General features: G+C 45.2%; 1 protein-coding gene across 2 annotated transcripts in view; it reads right to left on the bottom strand.

Annotated features, from left to right (window-relative positions):
* Positions 1 to 23,128: 23,128 nt before the first annotated feature.
* LOC134760841 (protein FRG1-like) overlaps positions 23,129 to 26,970 on the bottom strand; it is a 45,556-nt gene continuing 41,714 nt past the window's right edge. Inside the window, exon 5 of one of the 2 annotated variants that reach the window (XM_063720841.1) lies at positions 23,129 to 25,513. In XM_063720841.1, coding sequence (XP_063576911.1) covers positions 25,369 to 25,513 — 145 coding nt within the window. In that variant the 3' untranslated portion in view covers positions 23,129 to 25,368. The remainder of the gene's footprint in view (positions 25,514 to 26,970) is intronic. The other variant, XM_063720843.1, reaches the window with a different exon arrangement.

The raw sequence follows: 26,970 nt of genomic DNA, 5'->3' as shown, positions 1-26,970 counted from the left end.
CTATGTTAATGGAGAGAAAGAATTAATATCATTTAAATGGTGTACTGCCCAAAGCTATTCCTATTAAACTAGCAATGACATGCTTCACGGAAGTAGAAAAAAGCTGTTTAAAAATTCATATAGAACCAAGAAAGAACCTAAGTAGCCAAGGCAATCCTAAGCAAAAAGAACAAAGCTTGACGCATCACATTACCTGACTTCAAACTATACTACAGCACTATAGTAACCAAAACAGCATGGTACTAGTACAAAAACAGACACATACACCAGTGGAACAGAATAGAGGGGTTAGAAGTAAGACCACATACCTACAACTATCTAAGCTTTGATGAAGCTGGAAAAACAAGCAATGCGGAAAAGATTCCCTATTCAATAAATGGTGCTGTGATAACTGGCTAGCCATATGCAGATGATTGAAGTTGGACTTCTTTCTTATGCCATACACAAAAATCAACTTAAGATGGATTAAATACTTAAATGTAAAACCAAAAATTATAAAATCACTGGAAGACAACCTAGACAATACCATCCTGGACGTAGAATCAGGCAAAGATTTCATGATAAAGATACCAAAAACAACAAATACAACTATTGACAAGTGGGATCTAATTAAACTTAAAAGCTTGTGCTCAGCAAAAGAAATTATCAATAGAGTGAACAGACAACCTATAGAAAAAATATTTACAAACTATGTATCTGACAAAGATCTAATATTCAATATAAGGAACTTAAATTTACAAGAGAAAAACAGAAACAAAAAAAAACGCTATTAAAAAGTGGCCTAAGCCCTGACTTCTGAATGGCACTTCTGGACCCAGCCAGGGACTGAGGGATCTCACTGCCCTAAAGGAAAGAACACAGGCCTTGCTGGCTTTGCCACCTGCTAATTGTAGAGACCAAAGGCCTTGAGTGAACATAGGCAGTTGTCAGAAAGTGCATGCAGCAGGAATTGAGCAAGACCCGTGTTGTGCTAGCTTTAGGTCTGATCCAGGACAGTCATAGTGGTGGTGGCCACGGGTGCTTGTGTCTTTCTTCTCCCAGCTTTAGGTGGCTTAGAACAGAGAGAAAGACTCTGTATCTTTGAGAGAAAATGAGGGTAAGGAAAAAGATTCTCTGGCTAGTAACCCAGAAAATTCTCCTGGGTCTTGTTGAAGGCTGTCAAGGTGGTACTTCTCTGAGTCTGGAAGAATTACAGCATTATTGGGTATAAGGTGCCCCATAAAGCAGATATGGCTTAGATCACAACACCCAACTCTTTTCAAATATGTGAAAAGCCTTCCCATGAAAGACAGCTACAAATAAACCCAGACAGTGAAGAATACAATAAATACTCACTTATTCTCTAATTAAATTTTATTTTTTAAACCTCTCACATGGTGCTGCATGCCCAAGATTTTAATGTCCCAACACTGAAGGACATCTACTAGCATCAACACCATCCAGGAAAATATGACCTCACCAAGTGAACTAAATAAGGCACTGGGGACAAATCCTCGAGAAAAAGTGATATGTGACGTTTCAGATAGAGAATTCAAAATAGCTGTATTAAAAATAAACTGAAAGAAACTTAAGAAAACAAAGTAAAGAAATTCCAAATTTTATCAGCTAAACTCAACAAAGAGATTGAAATAGTTACAGCAAATTAAGCAGAAATTCTGAGCTGAAAAATGCAATTGGCATGCTGAAGAATGCATTAGAGCCATGTAATAGCAGAATGGATCAAGCAGAAGAAATAGTGAGCTTAAAGACAGGCTCTTTGAAAATACATAGAAGAGACAAAAGAAAAAGAATAAAAAGAACAAATCATGCCGACAGGATCTAGAAAATAGTCTCACAAAGACAGATCTAAGAGTTATTTGTTTTAAAGAAGATGTAGAGAAAGAGGCAGGGGAGGATCTAGAGAATAGCCTCACAAAGACAGGTCTAAGAGTTTCTGGTTTAAAAAAAGATGTAGAAAAAGAGGCAGGGGTAGAAAAATTTATTCAAAGGGATAATAACAGAACTTTCCAAACCTAGAGAAAGATATCCATATCCAACTACAAAAATGTTATAGAACATTAAGCAGATTTAACCCAAAAAAGACTACTTCAAAGCATTCCATAGATCTTCCAAAAGTCAAAGATAAAGAAGAGTTCTAAAGGAAGAAAGAGAAAAGAAACAAATAACATACTGGGGAGCTCCAACACGTCTGGCAGCAGACTTTACAGTGGAAACTCTACTTGTCAGGAGAGAGAAGCAATAAATATTTAAAGTACTAAAGGAAAAAAACTTTTACCTTAGAATAGAATATACAGTGAAAATGTTCTTCAAATAAAAAGAAGAAATACTGACTTTTTCAGACAAACAAAAGCTGAAGTATTTTGTGAATACCATACCTGTCCTAAAGGAATGCTAAAGGGAGTACTTCAATCAGGAAGAAAAGGACATTAATGAGCAATAAATGATCACCTAAAGGTAAAAAAAAATCCTCACTGCTAATAGAATACAAAACAAGACCGGATATTGTAACACTATAGCTGTGGGGTGTGCAAACTACTCTTATTCAAAGTAGGAATACTAAATAATATCCAATCAAAAGTAATAACTACAACAACATTTCAAGACATAGCATAATAAAATATAAATAGAAACAACAAAAAGTTAAAAAGTTAAGTGATGAGCACGACCCGTCCTGAGCCGGCAGATGTGGTGGAAGCTCGGGAGCTCGGGAGCTCGGGAGCTCGCGGAAGGACTAGAGCATGGGCGGAAGGGAAGCCGCCCCGAGAGCCGGAAGCCTGAGCGGGGGACGGAGGCCTCCTGCGACCCCAGCAACAGCAGGGCGGCGCCACATTGGTCCTGCGACAGGCCTGGCCGCCGGTGACGGCGGGACTCTCTGGGAGGCCGGCGGTGCTCGAGTGTAGAGGGAGACAGCTGCCCGGGGGCACGGACAAGCGGCTTTGGGGGTCCCGGATCCGAGACCCGCGGCTCCGGGGTGGCGGTGACGCCTGCAGTCGTGCGGGCGTGGCTGGACCGGGTTCTTGGGGCAGCGAGGCGCCGCTGCTGGCGTCTAGGCCACACCACCCTGAACGCGCTCGCTCGCCTCTGATCTGTTGAAGCTAAGCAGGGTCCGCCTGGTTAGTATTTGGATGGGATTCCGCCTGGTAATAGCGGGTACCATAGGCTTTTGGCATCTCGCTCCCTCCCTCTTTCCCTCTTTTGTCTCCGTGCTTCCCAACCACCCCCCGCCTCTGCTCCCCCTTGACAGCCCCCGCGCCCCAGCTGAAGCCCAGGACCTCCTCCTGAAGATCCGCCACTGCAGCACCGCCAGGCAGCAGCATCCCACTTCTTCCGACCCGCAGCAGCCCAACCAGGAGCCTGGCTACAAGCCGAGCGGGACGGGACGAACGCCGAGGGCGCAGGCGCGGGTTCTCTGAGGTCCCCGGTGTCTTCATGCTCCCCGGACTCCCAGGCTATTCTATTCATTCATCCAGCGACGCCGCAACCGTCCAAGCCAGCGGAAGGGGCGGTCAGGGGCAGCGGGTCCCACAGACCCCAGCCAAGACCTCTGCTCCAGAACCCATGGGCTGCTTTCCCCAGGGGAAGGACATTGTCTTCGCCAGCCACGAGGAAATCCGTCCCTGTGCACCCGGTTTCCCAATTCCACTGACTTCGTGTGAACTCCAGTCCTGAAGACAGGAGACAGACCCAGGCCTCGCCCCGTGGACAAGCTCAGCGCTTTGGCTCCCGCCAGACAAACGAGCACACTCTACAAATCTCGGGGCCCACCGCACCAAACAGACAGAAAGAAGCAAACAAAGGAAGGACCTTATGAAACGCACCCCCAAAGCAACCAACCAATTCAAGAAAAAAAAAAAAAAACACATCTCAGGGCTCCTTTTGTTTTCCCGGGTGGGGGGCCCTGACCCCCTGTTCTAGCCCAGCTCAAGCACCCTCCACCCCACCCCGGCCTGCTGAAGGGTGCCCTGTCTACCTGAGCAGAGCCTCCCTCTCCAAGGCTCTGTCGCTGTCGCTGTCGCTCCATAACACCCTCACCCTCACCCTTTCTCTACTTCCCCCTCCACCTCGCGCTCTACTGTGGCTCTCTCTCTTCCCCCCTCTCTGTCTCTCCTCCCCCTTCTCTGTCTCTCTCTCTATCGCTGTCTCTCTCTCTCCCTCTGGTTCTATTTCTCCATCCCTCTCTCCCTTGCCCTCCTTCTGTAGCAGGAGGAGCTGCAGACAAAACCCCTCAGACACCGAGTTGTAGAAGGAAGGGCTTTATTCAGCTGGGAGCATCGGCAGACTCACGTCTCCAAAAACCTAGCTCTCTGAGTGAGCAATTCCTGTCCTTCTTATGGGCTTACAACTCTAAGGAGGTCTGCGTGAGAGGGTCGTGATGGATTGAGGAAGCAGAGGGTACCTGACTGGGGGCTGCATGCACCAGTAATTAGATCAGAACAAAACACGACAGAGATTTTCACAGTGCTTTTCTATACAATATCTGTAATCTATAGATAACATAACCGAGTAGGTCAGGGGTCGATCTTTAACTACCAGGCCCAGGATGTGGCGCAGGGCTGTCTGCCTGTGGATTTCATTTTTGCCTTTTAGATTTTACTTCTTTCTTTGGAGGCAGAAATTGGGCATAAGACAATATGAGGGGTGGTCTCCCTTCAAGCTATCTGTGTCTGTGTCTTTGTGTGTCTGTGCCTGTGTGCCTGGTGTGGTGTGTGTGTCCGTGTGTGTGTGTGTGTGCACGCGTGCACCCGTGTGTATCCGTGTGTGTGTCAAGGTGGGTTTGCTCGTGGTAGTGGTGGGGTGTGTCTGGGTGTCCGTCAGCCCCTCTTTCCCGGGATGAGGCTGCCGGGGCTCTAGTGCTAGCGCGGGGCAAAGCAGAGCATTCCTACCCCGTTGGCCACGGCGTGTCCTCATCGGAACAAGCGACGATGGTGTGGGTGTTGTGAGAAAAAGCGCCCGCGTGGCTGGGCCGGCTGTTCGCCCCTGGACAGCCCTGGTGGCTCTGGGTGTGTGGGGCAAGAGGGGGCCTTGCAGGAGGGGCGGCGAGGAATCCAAAATAATTTTTCCATGGCAAGGCGGAGGACCGGAGCGGACCCCAGGACCGTGGGCCCTAGGCCCTGACGCCTCGGAGCACACCCCGTCCTGAGCGGGCCCCAGGTGTTGGAAGCTCTGGAGCTCGAGAGCCGGGGGAAGGCCTGGAATGTCAGCGAGAGGGTAGCCGCCTGGAGAGTCCAGAGCCCTGACAGGGGATGGAGACCTCTGGCGCTTGGGCGGTCTCGTGCTTGGTCTGGCCGCCAGCGACAGCGGGACGCTCTGGGAGGTTGGCGGAAAGCTCAATGCGGCGACTGGTGGTGCTTGGGCGTAGGGGGGAGAGCAGCCCGGCCATGGGCAAGAGGCTCCGGGGTGCCTGATCCCAGCCTCGCGGCCCCGGGTTAGTGGTGACGCTTGGAATCAGGCGTGTGTAGCTGGACCGGGCTCTTGGGCCAGCCAGGCGCCACTGCCATTGTCTACGGCCATACCACCCGGAAAACGAGAGAGACACAAGCCGCGGCCCGTGGGCACGCTCAGCGCCACTGCTCCTGCCACAGAGAGGGGCGCACTCCACAACTTTCAGGGCCCACGGCACCAAAAGGACAGGGAGGAGCCAACAAAGGAATGACGCTACGCAACGTATCCCCAAAGCAACCAACCAATCAAAGTAAAAACACGTCTCAGGGCTCTGTTGGTTTTCCCGCATGGGCGGCCCTGTCCCTCTGTTCCAGCCCGGCCCAGGCACCCTCCACCCTACCCTGGCCAAAGGGGCCCCTGTCTACCAGATAGAGCCTCTCTCTCCAAGGTTCTGTTGCTCTTCCTCTCTAGCTCCCTCACCCTTTCCCTTTCTCTACTTCCCTCTCCACCTTGCTCTCTCTCTCTCTCAATCTCCCCGGTTCCTCTCTGTCTCTCTCTCGATCACTGTTTCTCTCTCCTTCCGTTTCTAACTCTCCATCCCTCTGTCCCTTTCTCTCCTTCAAGCTGTCTGTGTCTTTGTGTCTCTGTGTGTGTGCTTGTGTTCCCGCGCGTGCGCCCGTGTGTGTCTGTGTGTTTGGGAGTGGGTTTGCTAATGATTGTGGTGGGGTGTGTCTGGATGTCCATCAGTACCTTTGTCCCGGGATGAGGCTGCCAACTCTATTGCCAGCGCGTGGGTGTCACAGTTGCTGTGATAGTCTCACACACGCAGATGTGTGGATCTCGTTCATTTTCACGTAGACAACGAGAGTGAAACCACAGAGAAAAGAAATATCCCGTGCATCACGGCCAGATGATGGATTCCTGTTTCCTGCAAAATGGGGAGTCTCCAATATAGCCTGTTTGAAAACTGGAAAGGAGAGCACCGACACGATGCTGGTCTTCCACGCATTCCGGGAAGTTTCTGGGGCCCCACAGAGCTCGGGTAACAAACAGTCAACATGGTCAAGCTTTCGGGGGGCAGAAACTTGAGAAACAGGCACCTTTGCAGAGGGCAAAGAAATGTGGAATCCAGAATCACGCTTCAGTTGACCTGAGTGTGACTCCTGTGTGGTTGGGACTATCCGCCTTGCGCTGTGTTGCAGGGCTCAAAGTGGGGATATGTCATCTGTGAACCATGTGGATGAAAAACAGACAACCACCTGAGTCTCGGCTCATTGCTCTCTGGGGAATTCGCTCATTCCTTCGGAAATGGAATTGGTCTGAATTGTTCCGGGATGAAGTAACCCAGGCTGGCGATCCAGAGGGCCGCTGAGCACCCCGCGGCCAAAGGGGCTGTGGGCCCAGCACTTAGACTGCACTGGGCACCCAACATTTTCCCGGAGTGCTGGGTCCTGTTGGTTCTGGAGGCAGAAGACCGTTTTTCTCTCTGCCTTCCGTTCTCTGTTTCTTGCTCCTTTTGTCCCTTGGTCCATCCTTCCCTGTGTTCTTCCTTCCCTCCTCCAGTTTTTTCCTCCCTTTTTCCCTCCCTCCCTCTTTCTCTCCCTTCCGGGGTCCCTCCTTCCACCCATCATTTCCTAGCTCCATCCTTCCATCTCACTCTGTCTCCGCTCCTGTCCTCATCTCTGTCTGCCTTCCCTCTTGCCTGGAAAGGGCAGCACCCCGGTTTGCACGGGGTCTCGTGTCTACATTTAGTTGCAAGGCGCTCCATCGTGCTGGCAAGGAGGCTGGCGGGACAAGGGTTGGCAAGTTATGGTTAGCGAAGTGGCAGAGGAGTCGAGCCGCAGAAAGGAGAACTGGCCTGGCTTCTGCCCCGGCCCAGTGTTTCGCGGACTAAGGTCTCCGCCAACCCGACTGAAGAACGCGGGGGAAAAAGGGATGAGAGCTCCGCCTGGGCTAGTTAGAAAACCTAGGCTGCTGCCTGGAAACCCGCGCATGCGCAGTAGACAGCCCACCTCACAGTACCTGGACCGGCCCTGGGATCCCCGGGATGCTCAGCAGTTCTTTCTTGTCATTCCTGACAGCTTTCCTCTGTGTGGAGTCTCTCCTTGGACCTGGAACTCAGGGATCTTAGGCAGGTCAGCTGGAAGGGAAGACACGACTCTCCACACCAAGCGAAAGAGAGGCCGCCACTCTGCCCCCACCCCGCCCAAACCCCGCCCCAACCTGCTCCTCCAGCAGAGCCCTGTGTTCTTCCTGGCTGAGTAGTGGTTCCAGCAAAGCGGGCTCTTCCAAGTCCTTCAGCTCCCCCAGTGGCGCCGGATCTAGGAAAGGTTGTGCCTTTTGCTGAAACTCTGGGGTTGACAGGAGCTCATCTAACAGGCTGGAGGTTAGTGCAGATGAGCACACCGGCTCCTGGAGCTGTTGTGAGGTGCCTGGATGGCTGGCATCTGTGCTTGACCCGGAGGCCTCCGGGGTCGAGAGCTCCGGAGATGGAGGTGCCTCGTCTTCGGGTTCCCATGCCGCCCTGGCGACCTGGGGCTCCAGTCCCCCCACGGACTCCGGTGGGACGTGGGTGGCAGAAGCACATCTTGCCCCTGTGACTCAGCTTGAGGGAACCTAAGCTATCCCACTGAGCACGCGCCCAGCAGGCCGTCACCCTGCGGGTTCTGGTCTTCGTGTCATTTGTTGGGGTGTGGAGGCCACCAGGGAGTCTGAGGATGGAAGAGCCCCAGTTCCGGAGGAGCCAGGGCAGCAAACACAAAGCCCTGCATGCCCAGGCAGGTTGGAAGAGTCCTTCTGCCTGCGCAGCCTGGCTGGGCTGGAGCAGGGGGATGTCCCTTGCTGCCTGGCTCACGAAAGCCCCCTGTGGGAGAGCCACAGGGAAGCAGGGCATGTGGGGTGTGCTAAGCGCCGTTCCCCACGCCCCAGTGTGAGTGAACTCGATAGAGGAGGCAGGAGGGTGACAAACACCGGGGTTGCTTATTAGTAACCACAGTGGCCTCAAAGAACTCAAATGAAAGGAAGACTTGCACATCTCTCTCTTTAAGTCCAGAGGTAGAAATGATTAAGCTTAGTGAAAATGTAGAATTTTCATAGCTAGAGAGAAGTCAATGCTTGGCTTCAAAACTTCAAAGGATGGGCTGACTCTCTTTGAGGACCACTGCAGCTGGTGACTTTAAGTTACAGCCAGTGCTCATTGACCACTCTGAAAATCTCAGGGCCCTTAAGAATTATGCAAAATCTATTCTTTCTGTGCTCTAGAAGTGGAACATCACTGTCTGGGTGACAGCACATCTGTTAATAGCATGGTTTACTGAATATTTTAATCCCATTATTGAGACCTACTGCTCAGAAAAAAATAAAAAAGATTCCTTTAAAAAGATTGTTGCTTGGCCAGGCGTAGAGGCTCACACTGGTAATCCCTGAATTTTGGGAGGCCAAGGATCACCTGAGGTCAGGAGTTCAAGACCAGCCTGGCCAAAATGATGAAACCCCATCTCTAATAAAAATACAAAAAAATTAGCCGGGCATGGTGGTAGTACCTGTCATTTCAGCTACTTGGGAGACTGAGGCAGAAGAATGGCTTGAACCTTGGTGGCGGAGTTTGAAGTGAGCTGAGACTGCACCACTGCACTCCAGCCTGGGCAACAAGAGCAAAACTACATAAAAAAAAAAAAGAAAGAAAAAATAAAAGAAAAGGAAAAAGGAAAAAAAAGATTGCTGCTTATTGACAATTCACCTAGCTACCCAGAAGCTTAGATGGAGATGTACTTGGAAATTAATGTTATTTTCATGGCTGCTAATACAATATTTACCTTCAGCCTGTGGACCAAGGAGTGGTTTTGACTTTCAAGTGTTTTTATTAATTAATAAATGCATTTTGTAAAGGTATAGCTGTCATAGCTAGTGATTTCTTTGATGAATCTGGATAAATTGAATTGAAAACCTTTTGGAAATGATTCACCATTAATCCTTTCATGATACTTGAACCTCCTCCCGTGAATCACAAACGTCCTTAATAGCAATCCTTAAATGCCATTAAGGACATTTGTGATTGATGGGAGGAGGTTGAAATATTAACATTAACAGGACTTTGGAAGAAGTTGATTCCAGCCCTCATGGGTGACTTTGAGGGCTCAGGATGTCACTGGAGGAAGTCCCTGCAGATGTGGTAGAAATCGCAAGACAACTAGAATTAGAATTAGAGCCTTAAGGTGAGATGAAATTGCTGTAAACTCATGATGAAACTTGAACAAATAGGGAGTTGCTTCTTATGGACGAGGAAAGAAAATATTTTATTGAGATGGAATATAATCCAGGTGGAGATGCTACAAACATTGTTGAAATGACACCAAAGGATTTAGAGTATTCCATAAACCTAGTTGATAAAGCAGCAGCAGGGTTTGAGAGGGTTTACTTCAATTTTGAAAGACGTTCTACTGTTGATAAAATGCTGTCAAACAGCATTACATGCTACAAGGAAATCTTTTGTGAAAGGAACAAACGTCATTGTTTTAAGAAATTGACTAAGGCACCCAACCTTCAGCAGCTCCCACACTGATTAGCCAGCAGTCATCAATATAGAGGCAAGACCCTCACCAGCAAAAAGGTTATGACTTGGTAAGGCTCAGATACTCATTAGCATTTTTTAGCACTGACGTATTTTAATTTAAGGTATGTACACAGTTTTTTAGACATGCTATTAATTACTAATTAATAATTATTAAATAATCATTAGACTACCATATAGTTTAAGCATAACTTTTATAAGCACTGGGAAACAAAATGTTTATGCAACTAACTTGATTGTAACATTTGCCTTATTGCAGTCTTCTGGAACCAAACCCACACTATCTCTGAGGTGTGCTTGTAGGTTTTTGGTTGTAACATTTGCCTTATTGCAGTGGTCTGGAACCAAACCCACACTATCTCTGAGATGTGCTTGTAGGTTTTTGGTTGTAACATTTGCCTTATTGCAGTTGTCTGGAACCAAACCCACAATATCTCTGAGTATGCTTGTAGGTTTTTGGTTGTTCTTTGTTTTGAGATGGGGTTTTGCTCTGTCGCCCAGGCCGGAGTGCAGTGGCATGATCATAGCTCACTGCAGTCTCAAACTGCTGGATCAAGTGATTTTTCTACCACAGCCTCCTGAGTAGCTGGGACTACAGGCATGCAGCACTATGCCTGGCTATTTTTTTAATACTTTTTTTGTAGAGACGGTATCTCACTATCTTGCCCAGCTGGACTTGAACTCCGGGGCTCAAGCAATCCAGCCACTTCAGCCTCCCAAAGTGTAGCCATTACAGGCTTGAGCCACTGCACCCAGCTTGTCTGCAGTTCTTAAAACAAAAACGGCCAGGTGCGGTGTCTGATGCCTGTAATCCCAGCTCTTTGCGAGGCCAAGGCAGGTGGATCACAAGGTCAGGAGTTTGAGACCAGACTGGCTAAGATGGTGAACCCAGTCTCTACTAAAAATACAAAAATTAGCCGGATGCAGTGGTGGGTGCCTGTAGTCCCAACTCCTCAGGAGGCTGAGGCAGGAGAATCGCTTGAATCCAGGAGGCGAAGTTTGCAGTAAGCCGAGATCGTGCCACTGCACTCCTGCCTTGCAACAGAGCAAGACTCCATCAAAAAAAAAAAAACAAAGTAATTTAAAAGATTAAAAGTTAAGATAGATTTTTACAGATGTATATATCTACCATTACAGTGTCATACAGAATGGTTTTACTGCCGTGAAGATTCTCTGTGCTCTGTGTATCCATCTCTTCCTTCCCTTTGGTCCATGGCAACCACTGATCTTTCTACTGTTCCCATAGTTTCACCGTTTCCAGAACGTCACATAATTAGAATCGAACACTATTTAGATTTCGGATTGGCTTCTTCTTTTAGCAATATGCATTTAAGTTTCCTCCATATTTTTTTTGTGGCTTGATAGATCATCTCCTTTTAGCAGTGAATAATATCCCATTGCCAATGTACTTTTGTCAAGACTCAGAAAGTACAATGTGAAGAGTAAACATGAATGTGCACTGTAAGTTTTGAGTGATAATGAAGGGTCAAGGTAGGTTCCTGGTTTTCACAGGTGTGATCCTGTAAGGCAGGAAGCTGTAGAGGGGAGGCTGTGTGTGGGGAAAGAGACATATGAGAAGTCTGTACTCTCTGTTCCGTTTAGCTGTGAACCTGCACTCCTCTAAAAAATAAAATTAGTTAAAATTAAAAGCAAAAAATTAGAAAAATTAAAACCTTACAATGTGTCATATAGTTTTCAAATCACAAGACAGAAAAAGACATAATAAAAGAAACTATAGAAAACAACAAGGATAGGAATAAAACATCAGTGATAGAAGGCAGAAGACAGAAACGTGGAGCCAAACACATTAATTTATTTTAATCATTAGTTATACTAATTTATACTAATTTATATTGATTAACATATTAATTTTGACTAAATGGCATTAAAGGAGGTTTGAGGAATTTGCATGTCACATTCTGGATGAGAGGACTCAATAATATTAACTCTTTAGTTTGCTGTAAATAATTTAAAAATATGCTCAAATTCCAATAAAAATTACAAGAAAAATATTTTCAAAAAAGAAAATGTGATTTTAAATCCACATATTGAACACACACATGAGAGCCAATTTTATAAAATTTACTATAAGATATTTAAGATTGTTATTACTATTCAAAATTAAACAAATTTGAAATGGCACAAAAATAAACACATTAATGAAAGAGAATCAAAAACACAGAAATTGAGTGTAGTTTTATCTAGTAACTGTAATATTTTAAACCCACAAAACAGAGTGATTTTTCCATTTATGATATTAAAATATTAGGTAATGGTTTGAGAATATAAAATGATAGAATTGAATCATGGTCCTACACCTTACATAAAATTCCAATATTAAATGTAAAAAAAGAGAGAGAGGGAGAAAAGAAAATAAAATTAGATGTGTGTGTGTTTTATGACCTTGAGAATGAATGAATATCTTCTAAAATCAAAATTGCAAACAGAAACCATATAAAAAGGAATAAACCTAACGTACCTAGAATGTAAATTCTTACACATTTCAACACCAGGTAAATAGCACAAAACAAACTGGGGACATTTTAACAATTATGTTACATGAAAGTTAAAATCCTTATGACATATACAATGTATAAAACAGTATTATTACCACTATCATTAATACTATTATGATTACCTGGTCTTCCCAAGCACCAGTCTTCTTCTGGTTCCCTGTGGTGAAACAGAGCCCTCCCTCTCTGGCCACAGTGAGGGATCCAGCAGGAACCCTGCCTAAGCTCTCAGAGGGTGTGAGCCAAGCCAGGACATCACATTCCCTCCTGCAATGACGCAGATACCCACTCACGACAGAGATTTCGTCCCTCTCTGGAAAAGTTGTGTAACAATTATTGCAGAAAGTTGTTTCTTATGTTCCCAGACACATGGAGAAAGCTGGTCTGGAAGACTGATGTCCACATGCTAACAGAAACAGTCACTCATAACACACACACTGCACACACCACACCATGTGCACACGCACACACACCCCACACACAGGCACCACACAAAGAGCAAACACACCATGTGCACACGTGAAGGGGTGTCCTGCCCCTTCACACTTGTGGGCGTTTCTCGTCGAGTGGAACAAGAGACTTGAGAAAAGAAAGAGACACAAAGTATAGAGACAGAAAAGTGGGCCTAGGGGAACGGCGCTCAGCATACGGAGGACTCACGCTGGCACCAGTCTCACAGTTCCCTTAGTATTTATTGATCATTATCAGGCGTTTCTCAGAGAGGGGGATGTGGCAGGACAATAGGGTAATAGTGGAGAGAAGGTCAGCAGGAAAACATATGAACAAATGTCTCTGCATCATAAAGTAAAGAAAAAAGTGCTGTGCTTTTGATGTTCATATACATAAACATCTCAATGACAAAGAGCAGTATTGTTGCCATCATGTCCCACCTCCAGGCCTAAGGCAGTTTTCCCCTATCTCAGTAGACGGAATATACAATTGGGCTTTAACATCTAGACATGCCCAGGGACGAGCAGGAGACAGACGCCTTCCTCTTGTCTCAACTGCAAAGAGGCCTTCCTGTTTTACTAATCCTCCCCAGCACAGACCCTTTATCGGTGTCAGGCTGGGGGTCGGTCAGGTCTTTCCCTTCCCACGAGGCCATATTTCAGGCTATCACATGGGAAGAAACCTCGGTCAATACCTGGCTTTCCTAGGCAGAGGTCCCTGTGGCCTTCCGCAGTGTTTTGTGTCTCTGGGTACTTGAGGCAGTGGTGATGGCTCTTAACAAGCATGCTGCCTTCAAGCATTTGTTTAACAAAGCACATCCTGCACAGCCCTTAATCCATTTAACCTTGACTTGACACAGCACATGTCTCAGGGAGCACAGGGTTGGGGGTACGGTTACAGATTAACAGCTTCTCAAGGCAGAAGAATTTTTCTTAATACAGAACAAAATTGAGTCTCTTATGTCTACTTCTTTCTACATAGACACAGTAACAGTCTGATCTCTTTCTTTTCCCCACACACACACATACACACCCCACACACAGACACCACGCACACTGTATACACACCCCAGACACCACACACTATGCACACACCACACCATGTGCACACGCACACACACCCGACACCACACACACTGCACACACACCATGTGCACAAGTACACACACACCCCACACTGCACACACACCACACCCACTGCACATACCATGTGCAAATGCACACACCAGACACCACACACGCTGCACACACACCATGTGCACATGCACGCCCCACACACACACCACACCCACTCCACACACACCATGTGCACATGCACACACCCCAGACACCACACTACACACACCGCACCATGTGCACACACACCCCAGACACCACACTGCACACACACCATGTGCACACACACACCACACACAGACACCACACACACTACACATAGCCATCTGCACATGCACACACCCCAGACACCACACACTTTGCACACACCACACCATGTGCACACGCACACACACCCGACACCACACACACTGCACACACACCAGGTGCACACGCACACACACACCCCACACTGCACACACACACCCATTGCACACACCATGTGCACATGCACACACCAGACACCACACACGCTGCACACACACCATGTGCACATGCACACCCCACACACACCACACCCAGTCCACACACACCATGTGCACATGCACACACCCCAGACACACTACACACACCACACCATGTGTACACACACACCCCAGATACCACACTGCACACACACCATGTGCACACACACACACCACACACAGACACCACACACACTACAATAACCATCTGCACATGCACACACCCCAGACATCACACACTTTGCACACACACCATGTGCACACGCACACACACCCGACACCACACACACTGCACACACACCATGTGCACACGCACACACACACCCCACACTGCACACACCACACCCACTGCACACACCATGTGCACATGCACACACCAGACACCACACACGCTGCACACACACCATGTGCACATACACACCCCACACACACCACACCCACTCCACACACACCATGTGCACATGCACACACCCCAGACACCACACTACACACACCACACCATGTGCACACACACACGCCAGACACCACACTGCACACACACCATGTGCACACACACACACCACACACAGACACCACACACACTACACATAGCCATCTGCACATGCACACACCCCAGATACCACACACACTGCACACACCACGCCATATGCACAGGCACACACTTCATACAGACACCACACACAATGCACATACACACACCACACAGACACCACACCCACTGCACACACAACACCCACTTTACACACCACACCATGTGCACACACACGCAACCCAGACACCATACACACTGCACATACACCATGACACACATCACACAGACACCACACACTGCATATATACAATATGCACAAACACACCACACACTGCACACACATGTGCACATGCACATACCACAGACACCACACACTGCACACACACCATGTGCACACATACCACACACACACTGCACACACACCATGTGCACACATACACACCCCAGACACCACACTGCACACACACATTTGCACACGCACGCACTGCACACACACCATGTGCACACACACCCCACACACAGACACCACACACTACACATACACCCCACCACAGTGCACATGCCACACCATGTGTACATGCACACACCACATACACACCACACACACTGTGTACACAAGCACACATGCCCCACACATACACCACACAGACACCACACACACAACACACAGCACACCATGCATACACGCACACACACCCCCACACACCACACACACTGCACACACCACGTGCACATGCACGCACACCACAGACACCACACATTGCACACACAACATGTGCACATGCACACACACCCCCACACACCACACACACTGCACACAGACGAGGTGCACACACGCACACCCCTGATACACCACACACACCACACCATGTGCACACACACACTGCACACACACAATGTGAAAATGCACACATCCCCATACCACACACTGCACAATGTGAACACAAGCATACACTGCACACACTACACCACACACGAATCTACTACACAAACAACGTACACATGCAGCACCACACACACCCCATACTCCCCACACACATCAAACACACACCCCACACATACACCCCACACACTGCACATGTATATATAGCACCACAGACCCAGAGCACACACATCACATACACACACCACACACACTGGGCACACACACCACACATTCTACACTCATCACACATCAAACACTGCACACAGTGCACACACACCCAGCACCATACACACACACATCACATACTCCACACATTGCACAGACATATCACACGCACACCACACCACACATAGTACACACACACACCACACACATACACCACAAACACAGCACATATACACACCATGCACCACCCACAAACTACACAGAGTATACACACATAACACCCATAATACACACCACACACACATATATATACCCCATGAACCTACTACACACACAGACCAAACACACACACCATACATACACATCACACGCATACACCTGCGCACACCTCACAGCATACATACAATCCTCACTTTTATAAATTAATTTGGCTTTTAAGGGGCCTGGATAGTAAAGTATCTTATTGGCGTTTGAATGAACCAAGAAAATGCATATAAATACACATGTGTAACTATAAGGGCAAAAGTAGTACTTTTGAAATCACAACACTAGATTAAACTATGTAAATTTTTTATTGTTTTTAAAAAATCAAGTCTTTCTCATCTTAATAGAAACTACCAGAGTAAATAAGCTTCTTCCCGAGGTCAAAAGACTTTCTGGAAAAGCTTCTCCTTGATGAAATTGCACTTAAAACATCACTTCCATCGTGAAGTATTTAAGATGTTCTTGGTCCTTTTCCTGTTATGTGGAGTCGCCAATTCAAATTTTAAAAGTGACTTTGAGATGTTTTTCATCTATTATTTTAAAAATGTTGAAGGCGTCTTTAATTCTGCCTTCAACAGAGATCGACATACCACTGATTATGATGTAAAATTGAACACGTTACTCTGACAGGCTTTCTTTTCTGTAGCGCAGCTACCATCGCTATTAATAAGGATTGAATGCTTTTACTCCATGCACAATCTGTATTCCCTGCTTTATAAAGAATAGAAATCTAATTCTCACTATGAAGGCAGATAAACCTATAGATGAGTCATTTACCAAAGCACTCAGACTTTAAATAGCATTTATCAAATGTGTCTATATTTCTATGCAGATTCATAGAAAGAACATGTAGTTTAAATCATTGCACATTTTATGCTTTTAATGAGTTGTGATGGTCATTAGTATTTTTATCACATTTCCCCAAAGGTAGGCTAATTACTGTTATTATTTTCAGCTAGAAATATAAAATGAATTTTCTATTTTTGAAGACTTTAAGACATAATACTTGGAATATAATATCTGTGTATAATATCTGTGGAAAGCATGAAAGTAATATTCAAACAGTATGCATTTTTTCCAGAATGAAAATTTCCTCTACAATAACATTCAACTTTATTTTCTGATAGGCACATAAAAGTCAAGATTTCTAACATTGCTGGACGTTATTCACATTAAACTTGCCTCATCTTCAGGTGCTGTAGATAGTGGACTAGAGGCCACAAGGTACACAATACACACACACACACACACAAAACTTGTATTATTATACTTATCTAAGTGTCTAAAGAGGTGGATAAATATATTAGATTGCTCCAGAACAAGGATTTTTATGGGGCCTATTGGAAAGTATGACTGCAGTTTGAGTGAGATGCCTGTAAGAGATTCAATTTGGCCACTAATAGGGTAACCCATTTTAAAAATACTGACAGAACGCTCATAAGATAGAAATTTTCACCTAGATCTATTGGAAATATGCTACTAGATTCTGTAGTAAAAAGACTGGTGCGGTAACTGTAAAACATATCTGCTATCTAAACCTTTGTTTATTTTTTACCTGAAATCCTTATGGGGGTGATTGTGTACGTCAATTTGAATCTTCCCATCAACGAGATAAATAAATACATAAATAAATAGTCAGCCTGCCTGGATAAATTAGTTCACCTTTTCTATATTTTGAGGGCAGTGCTTCTCCTCCTTTGACAGCCACAAGATTCACCTGGGGATCCTTTAAAATGTAAAACCATAGACCACACTTTGACTAGCTTGGGTAAGGGGCCAGAGCATTGAAATTAGTGTGTAGGTGACTGTGCTAAGATTGTCCTGCTCATTTGGGCACTGGCTCACCATATAAACAAAGCTTAGGACCTCTAGTCCTTGCTGGAAAAGAAATACACATACATAGGATGTGACTGTGCATATGGAATATCTGTTGTGTTCTGGACATTGTGCTAGATAACAGAGATAAGAAGTCAAATAATCCCTTGTCTCTAGCTGAAAAGAGCTTCCTACACACTGGCTTCTGAGGTCTTTGAAACTAGATTCACTTTCAGATTTGATTATTATATTTATGATTTGATGCTTTCACTGAATCCCATGATATGATAAAGTTTTGTAGAACCTGCTAGAATAATTGACTCTTCTCTTAGCATTATGAAGCCACTGGGGCACATAAGTAATTCATTTATGTTTCTATTTAACCAGACAGGAACAACTTGAACTACTTTTCTAGCCACTTTCGTTTAGAGCTGTTTTTGCTTGTTATTTTTGTTTGTTTGTTTTTGAGACGGGTCTCACTCTGTCACCTAGGCTGGAATGCAGTGGTGCGATCAGAGCTCACTGCAGCCTCTACCTCCTGGGCTCAAGCAATCCTCTCACCTCAGCCTCCTGAAATGCTGGGACTACAGGCTCATACCACCATACTCAGCTAATTATTATTTTTTTTGTAGAGACGGTTTTTCCATGTTTCCTAGACTTGTCTCCAACTCTTGAACTTAAGCAATCTGCCTGCCTCAGCCTCCTAAAATGTAGAGCTGTGTTTTCAATCTTTTTCGAGCTTTTTTACAATCCAGTTTTGAATTGGTAAGTTTGGATTCATTCTGACATTTACAGATTTAACATCCTACTTCACAAGATGCTCATAGCCGTAATCCATTACAGCCGCTGCCTCATCCATCTCTGCTCATAGCCTTGATCCATTACAGTAGCCACCTCGTCCATCTCTGCTCATAGCCTAAATAGAAGCCAGAGGGAAGAAATGGAAGCCAACGTGAGTCCAGAACAAACATTTTATAAGAGTATAAGAAATTTAAAAACAGCAAAGTATATCATGAAGTTTGTAATACATGTGCATGGCTAAAATTTATTCTTAATCAATATAGTCTATAAATTGGGAGAAAATATTAAACACATGAAAAGTAAGGAACTTGGGCTGGGTGCGGTGGCTCATGCCTGTAATCCCAGCACTTTGGGAGGCTTGCGGATCACAAGGTCAGGAGATCAAGACCATCCTGGCTAACATGGTGAAACTCCGTCTCTACTAAAAATACAAAAATATTAGCCAGGTGTGGTGGTGGGTGCCTGTAGTCCCAGCTACACGGAAGGCTGAGGCAGGAGAATGGCATGAACCCAGGAGGCGGAGCTTGCAGGGAATCGAGATCGCACCACTGCACTCCAGCCTGGGGACAGAGCGAGACTCCGTCGCAAAAAAAAAAAAAAAAGAAAGAAAAATAAGGAACTTTCATCATTAATATATAACTAATATGACAAGAATGTGGTTTATGTTTTTATCTTTGCAAGATTTAGGAACATTTAGTGGAAGGAGGAAGAATTTATAATTATGGGGAGCGTGTATGATACTGGAAGGAGCCTTTTGACAAGGGGAAAATGGCATCACAAGATATGCTATGGTCATACCTATGTGGGAGCACAGCTAGCCATGGTCTCTCCCGTCAAACCCACTGGGCAGTGTTCAGTTACCAACATTGAGATAGAGCTCACCCACCCAAGACAGAAGAGAAAATATACAATGCAGTCAGAAGCCACTGTGTATGAAGCTCCTTTCAGAAAGAGGCAAGGGATATTTGACTTTTTGTCTCTAGTGTCTAGTACAATGTCGAGAACACAACAGGCATTCCATATGCACAGTCACATCCTATGTATCTGTATTTCTTTTCCAGCAGGGACTGGAGGTCCTAAGCTTCGTTAATATGGTGAGCCAGTGCCCACATGAACAGTAGGATCTTAGCACTGTCACCTGGACATCCATTTAAATGCTCTTGTCTTAGCTAGTCAAAGTGTGGTCTATGAGTTTGCATTTTAATAAGATTCCAGGGTGAATCTTGTGCATGTTACAGGGAAGCACTCTCCTACCTCATATGTCATAGGCTCTCATAGTCACCATCATCACGGGAATCTTGCACACGTTACAGGGAAGCACTGTCCAATATCATATGTGACAGGCTTACACAGTCGCCATCATCACGGGAATCTTGGGATTGTTAAAGGGAAGCACGGTCCTAAATCTTATGGGACAGGCTCTCATAGTCACCATCATCACGGGAATTTTGTGCATGTTAAAGAAAGCACTGTCCTACATAGTACCTGACAGGTTTTCATAGTCAACATCATCACAGGAATCCTCTGCATGTTACAGGGAAGCAGTGTCCTACATCATATGTGACAGGCTCTCATAGTCACCGTCATCACGGGAATCTTGTGTCTGTTACAGGGAAGCACTGTCCTACATCGTATATGACAGGCTGTCATAGTCAGCATCATCACGGGAATCTCGTGCATGTTACAGGGAAGCACAGTCCTACATCGTATGTGACAAGCTCTCATAGTCACCATCATCACGGGAATCTTGTGCATGTTACAGGGAAGCACTCTCCTACCTCATATGTGACAGGCTCTCATAGTCACCATCATCACGGGAATCTTGTGCATGTTACAGGGAAGCACTCTCCTACCTCATATGTGACAGGCTCTCATAGTCACCATCATGATGGGAATCTTGTGCATGTTAAAGGGAAGGACTGTCCAACATCATATGTAACAGGCTGTCATAGTCACCATCATAACGGGAATCTTGCACACGTTACAGGGAATCTCTGGCATACATCATATGTGACAGGCCCTCATAGTCATCATCATCATGGCAATCTTGTGCATGTTACAGGGAAACACTGTCCTACATCATATGTGACAGGCTCAAATAGTCATCATCATCACGGAAATCTTGTGCATGTTACTGGGAAACACTGACCTACATCATATGTGACAGGCTCTAATAGTCACTATCATCACGGAAATCTTGTGCATGTTAAAGGGAAGCACTGGGCTACATAGTATCCGACAGGCTCTCATAGTCACCATCATCACGGTAATCTTGCACATGTTACAGGGAAGCACTGTCCTACATCATATGTGACAGACTCTCATAGTCACCATCATCACGGGAATCTTGTGTATGTTACAGGGAAGCACTGCCCTACATCGTATCTGAGAGGCTGTCATAGTCACCATCATCATGGGAATCTTGTGCATGTTACAGGGAAGCATTGTCCTACATCATATCTGACAGGCTTTCATAGTCACCATCATCAGGGGAATGTTGCGCATGTTACAGGAAAGCACTGTCCTACATCATATGTGACAGGCTCATAATCACTGTCATCACGGGAATCTTGTGCATGTTACAGGAAAGAACTGTCCTTCATCATATCTGACAGGGTCTCATAGTCACCATCATCACGGGAATCTTGCACACGTTACAGGGAAGCACTGGCCTACATCATATGTGACAGTCTCTCATAGTCACCATCATCACGGGAATCCTGTGCGCGTTACAGGGAAGCACTGTCCTACATCATATGTGACAGGCTCTCACAGTCACCATCATCACGGGAATCTTGCACACGTTACGGGGAAGCACTGGCATACATCATGTGACAGGCTCTAATAGTCACCATCACCATGGGAAGCTGCATTTAGAGCATTTAACTATAGGGGCTCTGAAATCAGATGACTTAGGTTTAGACTTACTTCTACTTCTTATTAAGCAGAGAACTGTGGGGTTAAAACTTTACGATACCCAGTTTTATCATGTCCAAATTGGAGGCAAGGGGAAATTATAGCATTTTGCCTAGAATGTTGTTTTAAGTATAAAATGAAATAGTACCTAGTAAGCTTCTGCCATACACTGACTGCACAATAAATATTAGTTAATAGTAACTCATTTAATCCTAAGATCTATAAATTTGTACACAATTTTTTTTGTGACTACCCAAATTTTCATAATTAGTCTAGATTTAAAATCAAGGAATGTTCTTACGTGTAGTTGGCAATCAATACGACATGCCAAAATTATATGTAAGTATTTTATTGTTGGTGGGGATATAAGAAATTTATCATCAAAAGAGAGACGATAATCTATGTTTGCAGACTTCAGAAAGCTGTCTCTCACATAAGAATTTGCAATTTCTGGGGGAAAAGAAAAAGTTGATTGTGCAAATAAAGATTACCATGGAGTTTTCTCTATGGCAACATCAAAAATGAAAGCTGATTCTCATCTTCCTAACAATCTGCAAAGACGAGTGAAACACAAACTACTGAGCATCAAGTTAAAGGAGAGAATTTGAGTGGCACAGGAGGAAATCATGTCACTGCTAGTGAAATCAATATATCCAGTGCTCCTCTGCTCTCCTCCGAGGCTAAAGATGGGTTAAATATCAGTGGCTGACCTCAGGTAATGGAATGAGAAAAAAGCTATAAAAATGCATGCATCACATAATTAAGAGGGTGGGAAGGGATTTTTTTTAAAAAGGCAATTTCTACTTGGGTTCCTTCCTGTTCACCCCATTGGTGAAGAAGCTAGTCTTGCCCTAGAATTCTGGGAATGGCTGCAGACAAAACAAACACTGAGCAGACGAAATTCCCAGTAATTTACTCGTCACACATACTCAGCCCAGCGGGGGATGACACTGCATTTATGCAGGTCTACCCAGGGTTGCACTCTGGAACATAGGGTGTGGTAGGCAGGCTTGGTAGAAATCACAGCGTGGGGTAACCCCTGGTCCCTTCAGGGATGTGCTTGACTAATTCAGAGTTTTGCAGTCTGGTGGGGGCATGAAAGTCATTAGGCTGAGGACATGGTGGGGTGCTGCATGAAATTTTGGGTGTCACAATACAATTGACCCCTGATGCTTTAACATTAGACATTTATTTTTACGATGACTAATATTTTGAGAGGCTGAGAGAAAGCAGCTGAGACATTGTAATAAGTGCTTAGGGACATGAGAGATTAGGAAGGCCACAGTTATGAGTAATGTAATGTGGAAGCCGATGCAAAGCTACTGCCCCCATTTATTTAGCAGGAGGCAGGAAATGTGATCCGGGATCTCTGGCAGCACAAGCGTGTTCGTAAATATTTCGGTGACTTCATGCATTCCCCATGCATTGGTTTAGAGTTCTGGGGTCTCTGGCAGCACAAGCGTGTTCATAAATATTTGGGTGACGTCATGCACCCCCCATGAATTGGTTTTCATGTCTCCAGTGAGTTGTTGGGCAAGTCTGATATTACTGATCCACAAGCAGCAGGTAGCTTCTTGTATGGAGCTACCTCCACCCCTTGGACAGTCCAGGACTGAATGGTTGTCAAAAATGTGAACTCCTTGATGTCCAGTAAAGGCAACTGAGGGAACTGTGTAGCATTGGTGTAAAAAGTGCACTTTCCTAAGAAGCATGAACTAAGAGTAATCAAAGCCTGTGGCAACAGTGGAACCCAGCAGGGCATCCACTCGCTTCTTTGTAACTTAAAGAGGAATTCTTTGAGGAGCTCAGTCTATCTCTCAACTAAAGCAGCTGCCTGCAGCCTATAGGGGCAGTGGAAGCCCTACTGGACACTTTCACGAGCCTATCACTGTGTTTTCTGATGAAATGCTGCCTTGGCCACCATCAGTAGTGTCTGGAACTCTGCAGGGGATAAGGAGTGTCCTTGTGAGATCCATACTGTGTCCTTGAGTAAAAAAAAGGTATCTGTTACCTTGATTGTATTCTGAGTATCCATGAGGCAAGAAGTTTCTTTAATTCAATGGGGAGTGAAGGTGGACAATTGCAAAAAATTTGTAAAAATGTACAAATGGGTCTAATTGTTGGCCCAGCATCAGTGCTGAGATGACCACCTCAACTTTGGCCAGTTGTGCTGAGGCTTGGGTGTCATCCTTTATCAAGGACATCGTACTAAGAGAGGGAAGGCAGCAGAATCCCACTGAGCTCCATCACATCAGATGATGGCATCCACTCAGAAGGTGGACAAACTTGACTGCTGGTCACTCAGTCGATCCCAAGGGGACTCAGAGACGGGTGACTTCCAGCAACACAGCCTGAGGATGAAAGAGGCCAGTGTTTCCTGCAGATGAGAATGGCAGGAGGTCCGGGTTTGACTCCATCCTGAGGCAAGGAGTTCTCTGCAGCTGTGCCAAGGTTGTGTGGTGCTGCTTCCCAAGGCCTGATGAACAAATGGGCATGAAAGCTCGTGGATATGGATGCAAAGCCCTCTGTTTCCAGAGGGTCCAGTATGTGGTCAGCAATCACTTACCTGGTGCTATACTGAATAGGGTCAAGAGGGGCAGGTTTGTTTTTTACATCAGAAGCCCATGGACTACTTATGGCCACCATATGCAACCAAGATAGTTCAGGAGTCATGGGAAGAGGTTGCTAAAGCATCCACAGTGTGTTCTCTGAGGGAATTCATAGGAGCAGCTGTTAATTTAAATTCGGACAGATTCAAGACTTGTTGCAGGAGGCTTCATTCAAGGTGGGTCAGTTTGCGAATGACAGCATCAGTGAGATTAAGTAAAATTTGTAAATAAGAAATATGTTGTCACCTGAACCCCAAGTAAAGAATTAAAGGGCTGTGCGCAGTCGCTCACACCTGTAATTCCAGAATTTTGGGAGGCTGAGGCAAGAGGATCGTTTCAGCCCAGGAGTTTGAGACCAGCCTGGGTAACATAGCGAGACCTTTTCTTTACAAAAAAATAAACAAAATTAGCTGAGTGTGGTGGCACACACCTGCAGTCCTAGCTACTTGGAAGGACGAGATGTGAGAATTGCTTGAGCTCAGGAAGTGGAGGCTGCAGTGAGTTGAAATCATGCCACTTCATACCAGCCTGGGTGACAGAGCAAGACTGTGCCTCCAAAAAACAAAACACAAATTAAGTAATATTAGGCTTGTATTAACATTGTGGATGCTGAGAGGATGAATAACTATTTTTTGAAAGTGTCAGGAATAGAGCAGCCACATGTTTACCAAGGAATTTTCAGGAATTGAAGCAAAGTGGCAGGGCCTTGCATTACTGTGTTGGGGAAAGGTCCATTCCCTTTGTGTAAGCCTCCTTGTATCTGCGTGTCCTTAGTGTGTAAAATGAATTTTCTCTGAGAATGATGTCATCAGTATAATGTCACACATGTGCTCCTGTAGAAAGGTGGCTGCAGTGAGATCTTGTCTGTGAAGATTGCATGCAATGACAAGGCTGCTGAGACACTCCGTGGGTCGCCTGGTCCCTTCAGAGATGAAGGCAGCCTATGACTGGGACTGTTAAAATAAGCACAAAAAGAACATGGTAGTCAAATCTGTAACAACAAAATATTTATCAGTTGCATCAATATATATAGGTTTATTGTAAGGAATTGGCTCATGTGGTTATGGAGGCTAAGAAGTCCCAGGACCTGCAGTCAGCAAGCTGGAGAACCAGGACTGCCAATGTTGGAGTTCTAGTCCAAGCCTAAAGTCCTGAGAACCAGGAAAGCTGCTGGCATAAGTTACAGTCCACATCTGACTTCAAAGGCGAGAGAAGATCTACGTCACAGCTCTGAAATCATCAAAGAGAGTGAATTCTCTCTTCCTCTACCCTTGTGTTTTATTTGGGATTTAATGGATTGGATGAGGCCCACTCACACTGGGGAGGGCAACTACTTTACTAAGTCTACATATTCAAATGTTCGTCTCATCAAGGAACACCCTCACAGACACATCCAGAATGTTTACCCAAATATCTAGGCAACCCAACTTGGCAAATAAAATTAACCATCATAAGGTGAAAGATGTATACGATCTGAAGAGAAACCAGGGATGCAGGATGGTTAAACATCTGCAAGTCAATAAATGTGATACACCATACAAACAGAATTAAAAACAAAAATCACATGATCATCTCAGTACATGCAGAAAAAGGATTTGACAAAATCCAGCATCCCTTTATGCCTAAAACACTCAGCAAAATCGACATAGAAAAAGAATTTGACAAAATCCAGAATCCCTTTATGATTAAAACCCTCAGCAAAATCAACAGCGAAGGGACATACCTTAAGGTAATAAAAGCCACATAGGACAAACACACAGTCAACAATATATGGAATACGGAAAAGTTGAAATAATTCCCCCTGAGAACTGGAACAAGACAATGATGCCAACTTTCACCACTTCTATTCAACACAGTACTAGAAGTCCTTGCCAGAGCAATCAGATAAGAGAAATAAAGGGCATCCAAATCGGTAAAGAGGAAGTCGAACTGTCACTCTTTGCTGATGACATGATTGTATACCTAGAAAAGCGTAAAGACTCATCCCAAAAGCTACTAGAACTGGTAAATGAATTCAGCAAAGTTTCAGGATACAAAATTAATGTACACAAGTCAGAGGCTCTGCTATACAGTAACAGTGAACAAGCTGAAAATTGAATAAAAAACTCACCCCCTTTTACAATAGCTGCAATAAAAACCTTAGGAATATTATAATTTCTTTAATTATAATAGCATAGTCCTATAATTGTCAATTGCATGCAATCTTTGCAGACAAAATCTTAATTATATCCGGAAAACTTAACCAAAGAGACAAAAGACCTCTACAAGGAAAACTACAAAACACTGCTGAGAGAAATCATAGATACAAATAAATGGAAACATATCCCATGCTCACGGATGGGTAAAATCAATATTGTGAAAACACCATACTGCCAAAAGCAATCTACAAACTCAATGCAATCCCCATTAA

Source organism: Pongo abelii, chromosome 22 (assembly GCF_028885655.2).
Source record: "Pongo abelii isolate AG06213 chromosome 22, NHGRI_mPonAbe1-v2.0_pri, whole genome shotgun sequence".
NCBI classification, from domain to species: Eukaryota; Metazoa; Chordata; class Mammalia; order Primates; family Hominidae; genus Pongo; species Pongo abelii.
This window is presented reverse-complemented; position numbering and strand designations above follow the sequence as displayed.